Source organism: Pagrus major, chromosome 2 (genome assembly GCF_040436345.1).
Source record: "Pagrus major chromosome 2, Pma_NU_1.0".
Taxonomy (NCBI): Eukaryota; Metazoa; Chordata; class Actinopteri; order Spariformes; family Sparidae; genus Pagrus; species Pagrus major.
The window spans coordinates 26,631,298-26,643,791 of record NC_133216.1 but is presented as its reverse complement, the minus strand read 5'-3'; the positions used below and the strand labels follow the sequence as shown (position 1 = coordinate 26,643,791).

General features: G+C 41.6%; 1 protein-coding gene across 1 annotated transcript in view; it reads left to right on the top strand.

The window, feature by feature from the left end:
• dpf1 (double PHD fingers 1) overlaps window positions 1-11,551 on the top strand; it is a 39,647-nt gene extending 28,096 nt beyond the window's left edge. The window contains 4 exon segments of the mRNA XM_073490037.1: window positions 6,062-6,181; window positions 9,680-9,792; window positions 10,380-10,461; window positions 11,481-11,551. Coding sequence (XP_073346138.1) covers window positions 6,062-6,181; window positions 9,680-9,792; window positions 10,380-10,461; window positions 11,481-11,551 — 386 coding nt within the window.
• Window positions 11,552-12,494: the final 943 nt, after the last annotated feature.

Sequence of the window (12,494 nt, the reverse complement as noted above, 5' to 3'; positions counted from 1 at the left end):
AAGGTCTGATGGAAGACAAAGTGGGAAGAGTCAACAGGTAGGCCGATTTGTTCGCGTGTGTGTGTGTGGAGGCAGAGGTAATTCCCTTCAGATGGAAGCACTAAGTTGATGAGGCTTCCACTGCGGCCGGCCAGAGGATGAGATTATCGACCAGCCAGGGTCGGGCTGTGGTATTGATTCCAAGCCAAAGTCTGGGAGGGGAGACTGAGGGGAGAGAGAAGGAGGAGGTACAGGAGGAGGTATAGAAGGGGATGTAGTGAAGAAAGAAAATAAAAGGACATTGCCTGGATGGGATTCAGACATCAGGTCACGACTTCTTCATTTCTTTGCACTCTGTCAAAATGTAGCACTTTGTTTTGCTCTTTTTTTCTTTGCAGACTGTAAGAAATGTTCTTCTTACCAGGTCGCCATTAGTCAAATCATGTTCCAATAAACCCAATCTTCAAATTAAATTATTCTGTCAAAGGGTAGGGATAATTTCACTCCCTTCCAGATGCAGTGTTTTTCATCTTTCAAAAACCCACCACAACTTTGCGCTCAATATAATTGTTCAGATCAAACAAAGTGACCATCTCTGTCCAGTGAAAACCACATATATCCCCAAAATTATGATTTTTTGTTTTTTCAGACGAAAACAATAGATTAAGTGTTCCTTTGTGGGTTGAGAACATTCTCCTACTTATTAAAGCTAAATGAAACATTGCAAACCTATTCAATTATGTGAAAAATGGATTGCCTGAAAGATGAAAACAGATTTAACTTACTCATGATTTTTTTTGTGTGTGTGGTACACATTGCAAAGTGTCTGTGGAATGATTACAAAGCATAAAAAAATGCAACAGTGCAAAGACATTATTCAAGTTCATTATTTCATGAGGATATAGTAATCTGAATCTCATTTTGACCAGCAAAACTCTGCATTTTAGTCATGTTTTCTTTTAAGAAGTGCTTTATATAATCCCTGAATGAATAAATAATGCATTCAAATAAATAAAAAAAAATATCAAATAAAGTCAGAAATGTGAAAATATCCAATTATTTTGCAAAAAAAGTGAGAAGAGACTTCAAAACTTCAATTGGGAAAAGGAGCAGGGCAAGAGGCGGTTCAGAGAGCGAAATAACAACGCAAGGTAGCGAAGGAGCAGCACGGAGGAGGAAAGGAGAGAAAATGAGACGGGGGAGAAAGAAATTATAAGCAGGGAGGGAGGAAGGATGGGGAAGGTAGGTGTCGGGAGGTGGGGGGTGTGGGGGTGAGGAGCATTTGAGGATTCATCTCTTGCTGGATAATTCCCAGGAGGATCTCTCTCCAACACTTGAAAGCTGTGAAGTGTGCGGTTCTGCTCATACTCCTCCTGGTAATTGGAAGAAGAGAGAGGGAGGGGGGTGGGGGGGACGGAGGGAAGAGAGGGAGAGGAGAGGAGGGTCAGGTAAAGGAGGGAGATATGGAGGTAAGAAAAGAGAAGAAGAGGAGGAGTGTGGCTGAAGCAGGTAAGAATTTGGGGACGAGAGTGAAAGGAGGCACAGGAGGGGAGGTAAAAGTAATGAGCAGGTTCGGGGGAAGAGAAAGAAAAAAGAGACACCTCACCATCTTTCTTTCTTCAGTCTCTCACTTTTTCCAACCTGGCTTATATCTCTTTTATTTCTGCTCATTAGCTCCCACCTCTTTATTGTCGTTCTCTATCACTGTCCCCATCCCTCCCTCCGTCCCTCCCTTTGCCGGCGATGGCGTGTCTGTGGTTGCAGGCGGCTTCTGAAACATGGCCGCAGGCGTTTAATCATTGATGGAGTTTTTTCCTCCATGCAGGCAGGCCAGCGGGCAGCCCCGGCTCACTCACATGCGTCAGGACCTGCTGATTCACTCTCTGGGGCCTCCGAGCATGCACACACGTGCACACAGGCACGAATACAAAGGCAAACAGAGATGCACACGCACGCACATAAGAGGAGCACACATACACAGATAAAATGTAGCCTGAATGTGTGCGTGGCTATCCACATGTGTGCCTGTCTAGTTTATCCCACCGGGGATTGTGAGGCCCAATCAGCAGCGGCGAGCGAACCAAATAAAAGCAGCGAAGATAAAAGCAATTTATTTGACCAGAACAAGAAGAGAAAAACGTGTTTGCATTGGCTCCAGGCCTGTACGATACATATGTCTCTACAGCTTTCAACGTCCTTCTGCTACACTCAGTAAACATCTGGCTGTGTTGTTCTTAAAAAAAAGTAAATACACTTACACTGTTTACTGTATTCTCATACTGTGTCGTTCTGCTCTTTATTTACTGTCATCCATTCATATGGAGCGGGACTCCCTCATATGTTTGCACATAAGGTTCAACGCTGTGCTCTTTAGCCATGCTATGGAGAGGCTCTAGGGATGGCATTGTCTGTCAGACTGAAATATCTCAACAACTGCTGGATGGTTTGCCAGGAAATATTGTACAGATGTTTCATGATTCCCAAATGGAAGCTTTGTCGTGTCTCTCCGTCTTTGACTTTGACTTTGTGATGCACTGACTTTTCTTCCAGCATAACCATGATGTCGACATTTTTGCTAGTTAGTAAAATGTCTCAGCCATCGGATGGAGTGATATTAAAAAAAAAGCTATGGTTAAGTCCCCCTCCAGTCAAAAATATATATTGTTCTCCTCTTGTGCCTGAATATTTGAGCTTCACTATGTAGGACGATGTGTGCAGAGTTTGACACCAGAGGGCTTTTTCCACATTTATTGCTGAAACTGTAAATTTTCTCTGTGCTCATTGAAAATCTTATCTTAAGAGGTGGGCCTATGAGCATGATTTGTGACATCACAAATAATTTGAATGGATCCTGGTCCAATTTGTAATTTATACCACTGTGATGTAGAAACTTAAAGCCTTCAGTGCACATACACATGAGTAGGAGACATCTTATGTCCAGAAGTAAAACTTATAAAATGAACAACATTTGTTTATTCATATATTCTGGACTTTTTAATGAGGCAGGAAGAAATATACATCTTTTTTTTAAGGATTTTAATGTGGAAATTAATTATTCATTTATTTTTGGTGGAAAAATCATATCAGAAACACATTATTGATCCAAGCAGACTACTCTTATGTCTTGAGGGGATCTGTTATTTGTCCAGTACCCATTTTGTGTCATCACTGACAGCTGCAGAGCAACATGACTGGAATTTCAACATCTATAAAATTTGATACATTGCATTATTGTGAGAGTATTTGCACAATAGAAGGAAAGAGTAGTGGCTATAGCAGGGCTGTCCAAAGTGGGGCCCATGAGCCAAAGCTGGCCTGCCAAAAGGTTCAGTTTGGCCCACCAGATGTTAGCAAAAACAATTTGAAAGTTTGTTTTAAAAAAATGTGTTGTTTTATTGTGTAGGAGGTAAAAATGCTCTTTAAATATGTAGGGTCCCTAACTTGTAATTATTTCTCATAATCCGAGCTTGGAGGGCAGAGTGGCACTCAATTAAGGGAACAATATAATATAATACAATACAAAACAGTAGGAGTTTGATTTTTGCCTGTGGCCCACCAATATATTTCATTTACAGCCTTCCAAGGGAAAAAGTTCACGATTCCATGGTCTAAAACATCAAAACGACTTTTTCACTAAATGTGTGAGGGCTCTATACAGTGCACATTTCAGCTCAGAATTCAACATTCAAATAAAATTATTTCCGACACACTCATGAACACGATAACCTGAGATGGTGGCATTGTCATTGTGAGCGTGTTAGCATGCTGATTCTCGTATTTAACTCAAAGCACCACTGTGCCAAAGTAAAACATCACAGACCTCTGGCGTTATTGTGAAACATTAAAGTCTCTATATTTTGAGATGTTTTGGATTTGTAGTGATATATTTTGGATAAAAGTCAAATTTAGAACCATTAAAATGGAGCTGAATTTATTGGTAATAATGATGTATTTTGTTCATTTTGACCAATTTACATGCATGGCCTACTTACAACAACTACTACTTCTTACACTGATGTGCTTATACAGAATTCAATATCATCACTTCATTTCAGCTACAAGATATTAAAGACACTGCAATGACTTTTTGATCATTTTTAATAAAGGGGGGAAAAAAATAGGCCAGGATATACTGTGTCTGCCTAACCCTCGCCAGCACATATACCTGATGATGTGCAGGTAATTCTTTTCTCTAATAAAACTCTCATCTCTTTGAAAAAGCTGACACCAGCAAGTTCTCATAATATTATCACTGGCAAAAGAGATTATTGAGAATTATGACGATGGAGCCATCTGTGTTGAAATACTACGTTGTGAATTTCAGGTACTAGACCCACTGTAGAACCTACTCAGTTCAGCATATCCACCTTTTTTATATCTTACAGTAAATCTTTAGCACTGGAAATCCTGTGTACATCTATATATACAAGTATATATTAAATATTATTTATATTGATGGTTGATCACCAACTACATCTGCTACAGTAGAGTCTACAGCTTGTTATTATCATTGCACCACATGTAAAAGCACACAGCCCGGCAGTAAAGTCCTGTGCTTCCTCTCACATTATAGTTGACAGCCTCTTGCTTATGGTTTTTTGCCCAGCATATTCCTGTTGAATTCTGCAGTAGCACAGCTTATCATTTCCCTCCCTCCCCTGTTCTCTGTCTGTCTGTATGTCTGTATGTCTGTCTGTCTGTCTGTCTCTCTGTCTTTTTGTCTGCCTGTCTGTCTGTCGGTCTCTCATCCTGATCAGAGAGTTTTTTTTATTATTTTATTTCTCGGAGGATTAAAGCCAGACCCTGTGGAGTAGAAACCCAATCTCTCTCACTCCTCCTTCCCTTCTCACCCTCTTTTCCATCAAATTCACCCTCTACTCCCCCCCCCCTCCCTCCCCTTCCGGCCAAACATGACTCCACCCTGAAATGGATGGATTAATGACCTCTCTCTGTCTCTCATGTGAACACACGCACAGTATCACCTACAGCACTGTCTGTCTGCGTGCCTGTGTGTGCTTATCTTATGTCTCTCTGCAGACTTTCTGTGCATGCCTATATATGTATGGGTGCAAGCGTGCACCTGTGTAATCCACTCTATTGTATTCACTGTTGCTCTGTCCTGCCTGGTGAGTCATAGTGAAGGACCCGTCCAGTGCATTACATCTTAGAGAAGAAAGCGCACATACAAAATAGTCTGCAGTGGTTATGTGATTGCTTCCATTAAAGTGATTATGCAATCAACAGCAGTAAGTCAGGCAGGAGGCAGACAGGCAGGCAGACCAACAGTCAGACAGACAGAAAAATGCACACACACATACACACACACACACACATATACGCAGCACTCAGGCAGGCTGGGGGAATTTCTCTCTTGTTAATAATCATTATGAAACGGCTTCACATGGAGCGCTCGCCTCTCCGCGCTCAGCATGATGGCAGGTCTGTCCCGGCAACCTCCCCACGCACGCACACACACTCACTCACTCATACTTCTCCCGTCTTTCTTCACTTCCTCCTCTTCTTCTTCCACCTCCTCCACTCCTGATAATATTTACCGGACCCCAGGCGCTCCTGGTGGGCGTCCCTCTGTGTGCCTCCCCCTCCCCCCCTGCTCCCACTTCCTGGGCGAGCAGGGGTTTGGCGAGTCCCAGGCTCCAGCGCAGGCCTGCACCGCTGCTTGTTTTTACCAAAGCAAACAGATGGAGAGGGAGAGGGATACAGAGAGAGAGAGAGAGAGAGCCTTGTGGGATGCTGCACAGTCTGGCAACAGGGACTTACTCACAGATCTCCTTTCTTCTTCTTTGTTCTCCACCTCAACGTTTTACCTCTAATCACTGTCTGTCAGTACAACACTCTGTCGACGGTGTATTCTCTGTCTCATCACACACTGGTGATGGCCGCTCTCCTGATTTGACTTTTACAGTCTTTCCCTCGCCACTATCTAGAGATTGATACAGCTCCTTCACTCTGGGGCAACAATTCATAACACTGACTTAAGAGCTCACATCCCTCTTGTCCAGGCAGGAGCAAACTGAAGTCCCACATGTCCTTAACTGCATTTATTTTCTTTTTCTCCCTTTAGCCAAGAAAGCACCAGACGGCTCAGTGATCGCCAACGGCTACTGCGACTTCTGCCTCGGAGGCTCAAAGAAGACAGGCTGTCCTGAAGACCTTATCTCCTGTGCGGACTGTGGACGCTCAGGTAGGGCTCCGCTGAAGGGGATGATTGGCACGAGGAAGGCAGTCCTCTGTTGATGCACATTCAAATGTGTCATTTGCTGAGTACAGATTTGGTATTTACTATATGAATAAATGCACATTTTGATTGCTGTTACGCTTGAAATGGATGGACCATACCAGTGTTTTTTGTTTTAGCCTACTACAAATCATGTACAACATACTTGATCTTATTCATAGCCTTTTGCTGTCATGTTTTACATTTTTAAGGTATTTTTCTTACCTTCCAGGCAGCCAGAGGTTTACATTTTTCACTACAGTTCCAAAACCAATTTGCAGAAGCTTGAAACTAACCCAACATAGCATCTCTTTAAAACTGTCGTGGCCCTGAAGGACAAAACACGTTGAGTGAAAGCATAAACGTGATTGGAGATTCTCCAAATGCAATCCCAAATCATATACATACAGAAGTACAGAGGTAACATAAATAATTCTTAATCACTAATGTTAGCTGACGGGGTAGCATCACCTCACACTATCTGTGGACAAGTAATTGTCCTTAAAGGCCACCTTACATAAAAATAAAATTCATGTAGGCTTTTATTTTTGTAAGTTATGTTTTTCTAGCAGTTGTCAGTGCAGGTTAAATGGAGAAGTCTACGCTGCATTACTATTCAGCAGTAGCACAAACAAGATAAAAATGTACATGAACTTCTCTGTGATGTGTCGTGATGTGTAAGTAATTCTCTACAAGTTGATTTTTCTTCTGTACGGAAAGGAGTAGAAACTCTTGGCTGCCTGAAAGTTAGCAAACACATTAAAACTTCTTAAACATTGTGACATGCTTTGAAAAATGTGCTAAAGTCTTCTGGCAAGAACGATGTCTCACTCCTCAAACACACTTCTGTTGCTGCTTGAGAGGTGTAAGAGTGGCAGGAATATAAATCCACTGTGAAACCTTATTTTGAAAGCATCAACAAACTCCCAGTAAAAAAGTGCTATTCTATATACATTATAATCATTTTATCATGAATGATAAATCTTTGAGCATAGTTGGGAACAGGATTTTGAATTCTGTAAACTTTTGTATATTAACAAGAATATTAAATAGGTGTCATAAATCACATTAAGTACTATTTAAGACTTCAAAGTGCAATGCAAACTGCATAAATCTCCAAGAACATGCAATAAATATGATGACTCAATCACTTCAGTATTCCAGAAGTGAAAAAAGCACTTGGTTATGTCCTGTTTCCAAGGTTAAGATAAACTTTCACACTCAGTCTGGCACTTATTTTTTTATGTGGTCATGTCCATTGATTTCAATGATGTCAAACAAAGGCAATAGTGCATTACAGATGCATTAAAATATGAATGGATTCAATAAAATGTAATCTTGATGTGACCTTTTTGTCTGGCCAAAAAACACAAAATTGTTTCTAATCCTGTCTGCTGCACGCCTTTCAATCCTGGCTTGTTGTACAACAACCTACTTTACAATTGTGATAATGGAAACCGTTGTCTATTTCTTCTTTTGAGAGCGTGTCTCATGTGTTATAAGGACTCTAGATGAGTTTGTGAGAGAATGGTCTCCTTCAGTATGTATTTTGGTTGTGAATGGCCAACAGTCAATTTTATTGGAGTAGAGTTCAAGTATGATTGTTTTAAAATATGGTTGTATTAATTTTTCCCATTCTAAGTCCCTTTGATTTGGTACAGGATGTGTTTGTATATTCTGGTTATATGTACTGTATACATGCAGAGATTGCAGTGTATAAGGTGCAGAATTTGTGTATTTATCACTTGATTGCATGTACTGTACTATATATATTTCCCACTCATGTTCCTTTTCATCTGAAAAATAAAAAAAAACGGAACTAAAAAGATGGACGTGATTTGTAGTGAATGGGCTGCAGCATGCAAAACATTGGTATGGTCCTCCTCTTTATAACCACCCACAAAGAAGACAAATGAAGGTCAGGAAATGAGGATGACATAACAATATTTCTATTGTCATGATCATGTAACAGCAAGTACCAAGAAAAAAAAACCTATAATAATAGGTTGAGGATATTTTAAATGTGGACTGCAGTGGAAAAGGACAGCTTATTTTCCTGTTACACCTGCAAAATTGTTGTTGTTTGGGAATTTGTTAGCACATTTATTGAACATCTTTGTAGTTCTCAATATTGAATCAAATAAACCTATGGTAGATTGTTTTCTGAGCTAACTGAAACTAGATTGATGTTACTTTATTTTTGTATAAATGTTGTTCTAGACACTTAAATGGGGCATATTATGCTAATTTTCAGGTTCATAATTTTATTTTGGGTTACTACTAGAATATGTTTACATGCTCTAATGTTCAAAAAACCCATCAGATTTTCATTCTGTCCAGTGCTGCATCACTGTATCCACCCTCTGTCTGGAACGCTCTGTTTTAGCTCCTGTCTCTTTAAGGCCCCCCTTCCAAAAAACCCAGTCTGCTCTGATTGGTCAGCTCACAAAGGCCTGAGCCAGCAATGCTCATGTGTCTGCAGTTATTGCTGCTGGTGTTTTTAGCTTCCAGTGAGCGACACTTGTGCTGTGAATATAACCACAAGAACCACTTTTAAACCAAAAGCTTCACCACTGCACATGTAAAAGAAGATTTATGATCCGTATTTGCCTCGGGCTCACTGCCCAGCAGGCCACTAAAGTTACAGCTTTGTAACGGTCTGTGCATGGTGTTAGCAAGCTAGCTGCTGGGTGCTAATCAAAGTTACACACTGTTGCCAAGCAAATGAAATCCGGCAGTTTCTTTTCCACTCATACCTATATCATCATCTTAATGTCTATCAAGTAAATTTACACACAGCAGCAGCAACAAACATGCACATACCAGCGAGGAACCAAGAGCAAAATGAGCTTGATTGTCTTTTAATATGACAACATGAGTCCAACATCGCCCCAGACTGGGTGTAGCAATATTAGCTGAGCAACATGCTAACGCCTGATTCAACAAGCTGACCTACAAACTTTATAGTGAAGCACATACAACATGGAAAAACTTATGGCTTCCAAGTTTGAAGTCGGGTCAACCTGTTCTTGAGCTTGTGCAGTTAGTGGCCCCTTTTTGATAATGCAGTCCGTAGTAAAATTCACAAATTCTTGAGCTTCTGAAGTTACCGGAGCAGTCCGGGAGTGCACAAGCTCTGAAACAGTGAGTTTGTCATAATATGTCCAAAATTACGGCAATCTGAAGTAACATTATGTTCATACTTTATGTTCACATTACAGACCACTGTTGAATTCCCCTTCAAATAGAAATTAATCACCCACGTGAAGCAAACAGACTGATGGATGGATAGGAAAGTAGATGATGGATGACTGTCCTCAAAATACAGGAAGCGTCGGTGAAAAACGCTGTGTGGGCGTGTGCTTGTGTGTGCTTACGTGTGTGTGTGTGTGTGTGTGTGTGTGTGCGTGCGTGTGTGTGCGTGTGTGTGTGTGTGTGTGTGTGTGTGTGTGTGTGTGCACCCAGGCCACCCGTCCTGTCTGCAGTTCACAGTGAACATGACGGCTGCGGTGAGGACTTATCGCTGGCAGTGCATCGAGTGCAAGTCCTGCAGTCTGTGTGGCACCTCTGAGAACGACGTAGGATCTCACTTTATACAACATGTTAACACATGTGGCTGCACACACACACATACACACACATACTGTACTTACATACTGATGTACACAATATTGGAAAACCTTATAACTTATTACTTGAATTTAGGTAAGTAAGTTTAGAGTAAGTTACATATCCTTAAAGGAATCCACTTTTTGATCGGTATCCATGAGCTAGTTTAGATTCACTGGGTCGCTTTCATGAAAGTTTGATCCCTCCAGCTGATGGATGATTTATAACCACTGTAGCCAAGTTAGTCTTTTTGGGATGAAACATTTAAATCCATGAAAAATAAAAGTCTTCCTATGACAGGAAGTTGTTGATTCTAATTCTGCACTGCCCACCAAAATAAAAGCCCACATGTTTTAAATAGATAACTGGATTTTTAATTTTAAAATAGCCAAGGAACATGTATATCACACCTCAACCAGTTGCTTTATACTTATACATATTTATATCGTCAAGTGCTATGCACATGCAATTAATGCCCTTGTGTCCTCAGCTTTGATTTTCAAATCTGTCCCCACGTAATAACATCTGTCTATGTGAATATTCTCCTCTGTTCCAGGACCAGCTGTTGTTCTGTGATGATTGTGACAGAGGCTACCACATGTACTGTCTGAGCCCTCCAATGTCTGAACCACCGGAGGGTATGTTATAACAATGAGAGGAATACGAGCATTGCAATCAAGAGACATACATTCAAAAGTGTTCATATCAAGGACATCTGAATTCGCAGTATGTGGTCAGAATGCACAGCCCAAAGCAAAGTCATCTGAGAACATTTTTGTTGTTTGGACAGAATTATGTAACTGTCTGTACCGTAGGTGGGGAGACAATCACAGTGAGAAGATTTAAACCTGCAGTCAAAACAATCAGACTATCCCTGCGCTGAGTCTTAGGTAGTTTTACCGGAGACAACCAGGACCGCTTATGTATCTGCATCTCTTCTCATGTTTAATCTAAATGAACTAGGCTGAAATGTTCTGGACACTTTTACAGAAATGGAGCAGGTCCATCTATTCAAATTAAACAGTCATTTGCCTACTACACATAAGATGGCTGCCTCAGGATGTTTGATGGAGTTGTCATGGTAATGAGTAGTAGAAGAGATAATCTGTTTCCATGGCAAAAGTGTCACTTGTCTGAACATACAGTAGCGGCACCACTTGTGTTCAACACTCACTAACAGTGTCATGCTCTGCCCACACATGCAACACTTTTTAAAATTCAGCAGCAGTCAGTTATTTTAGATTTACTCCCAAGACTAGACCTGACTGAGCTCTCACACAGAGGGTAAACATATATTTTTATACATACTGTGCTGTGTTAAATGCTCACAGGACACCTTTAGGCATCATACAGCCGGGCCTGCATAGACTTTGAAGTATAAAGGGTGCATTTTAACATGCATCACAAGTTGATGTTTAATTAATGTCACAAATCCCACGCTCAAATCCAAACCAAACTAGTTGTCAAATCCCCTACATCCGCACGCCACAGGCACAGCATGTGGTGTTTTAACATGGAGCTTTAATTTACAGTATTACTTAACGCTCTGTCTAAAATGATGGATTAATCCACAAGGCTTTACAATAGCGGTGATTGAACTTCTGATCTGTGATGTGCTCTGTGTGTGTGTGTGTGTGTGTGTGTGTGTGTTGTACAGGGAGCTGGAGCTGTCATCTGTGTCTGAGACAACTGAAGGAGAAGGCCTCAGCCTACATCACCCTCACTTAATCTGCAAGGCTGTGCCTCATCCTCTCGGCCCTTCATCCTCTCCCAAACCACCTCTCACCCCTCTCTGTGCCTCAGCTGCCCCCCTCCTCCTCTGATCCAGTCGCCACCACTTCCTCTACAATCCGTCCCAGTGACCTTTGACACGACTGAGCACACAGTACCCGCAGCGCTGCACCCATTCATGACATCTGTCCAGCGGCGAGCCAACCTCTGTCTTTTTGTGTCACACGCATTCCCTGATGTACTTGACCTGACACCCACCCCACCTCCTTCCTGCTCCGTCTCAACAGAGGAATTCATCAGCTGGCAATAAGTTTGCTAGCGAGACACACACTCCAGCCTGCCAAGGGCACTTCAGAGGCATACTACTCCACAGGAACCCTCTTAAGGGCCCTCGGAAGAGCCCTAATGATCTTCAGCTGCAACTCAGTCAAGTAGTGAGAGTGAGAATTAATAAGATGGATAGGTGTAAGGCCGAGGACAGGGCATGGAAGACCCTGATAACCATGGAGCAGTGTGTTTCAGTGTTAGCCAACTGTGAAATATACACCTAACCAAAATGTCATTTACTCCCTCTGTCCTTTACCGTGTACGGCAGAGCTGAGATGTTGAACTCTGCTCCATTATTTGTCCGTGCAGTTTCAAAGGGGAATGAATTGTACAGAATTCAGACTGAGTCTCTATCTACACACTGTTGAAAAGTCCCCTTACCGGCGAACAAAGAGCATCTGGTCAGGAACTCGGACCATCTTTGACCTCACTGTGTCCTCTCTCCTTGCATGGGGTTTCCACAAATTAATGATGCATTTTGGGATGGACACGGAGGGTTTTAGTGTTCGGACGTGATCCTCGGATGAGAGAGGGATGGATTTTTCTCTAATCAGCTGTCTCTGATCAAACAGTGTATTTAAAAATGACAATTTAGGCTTAGCATCTCTCACAA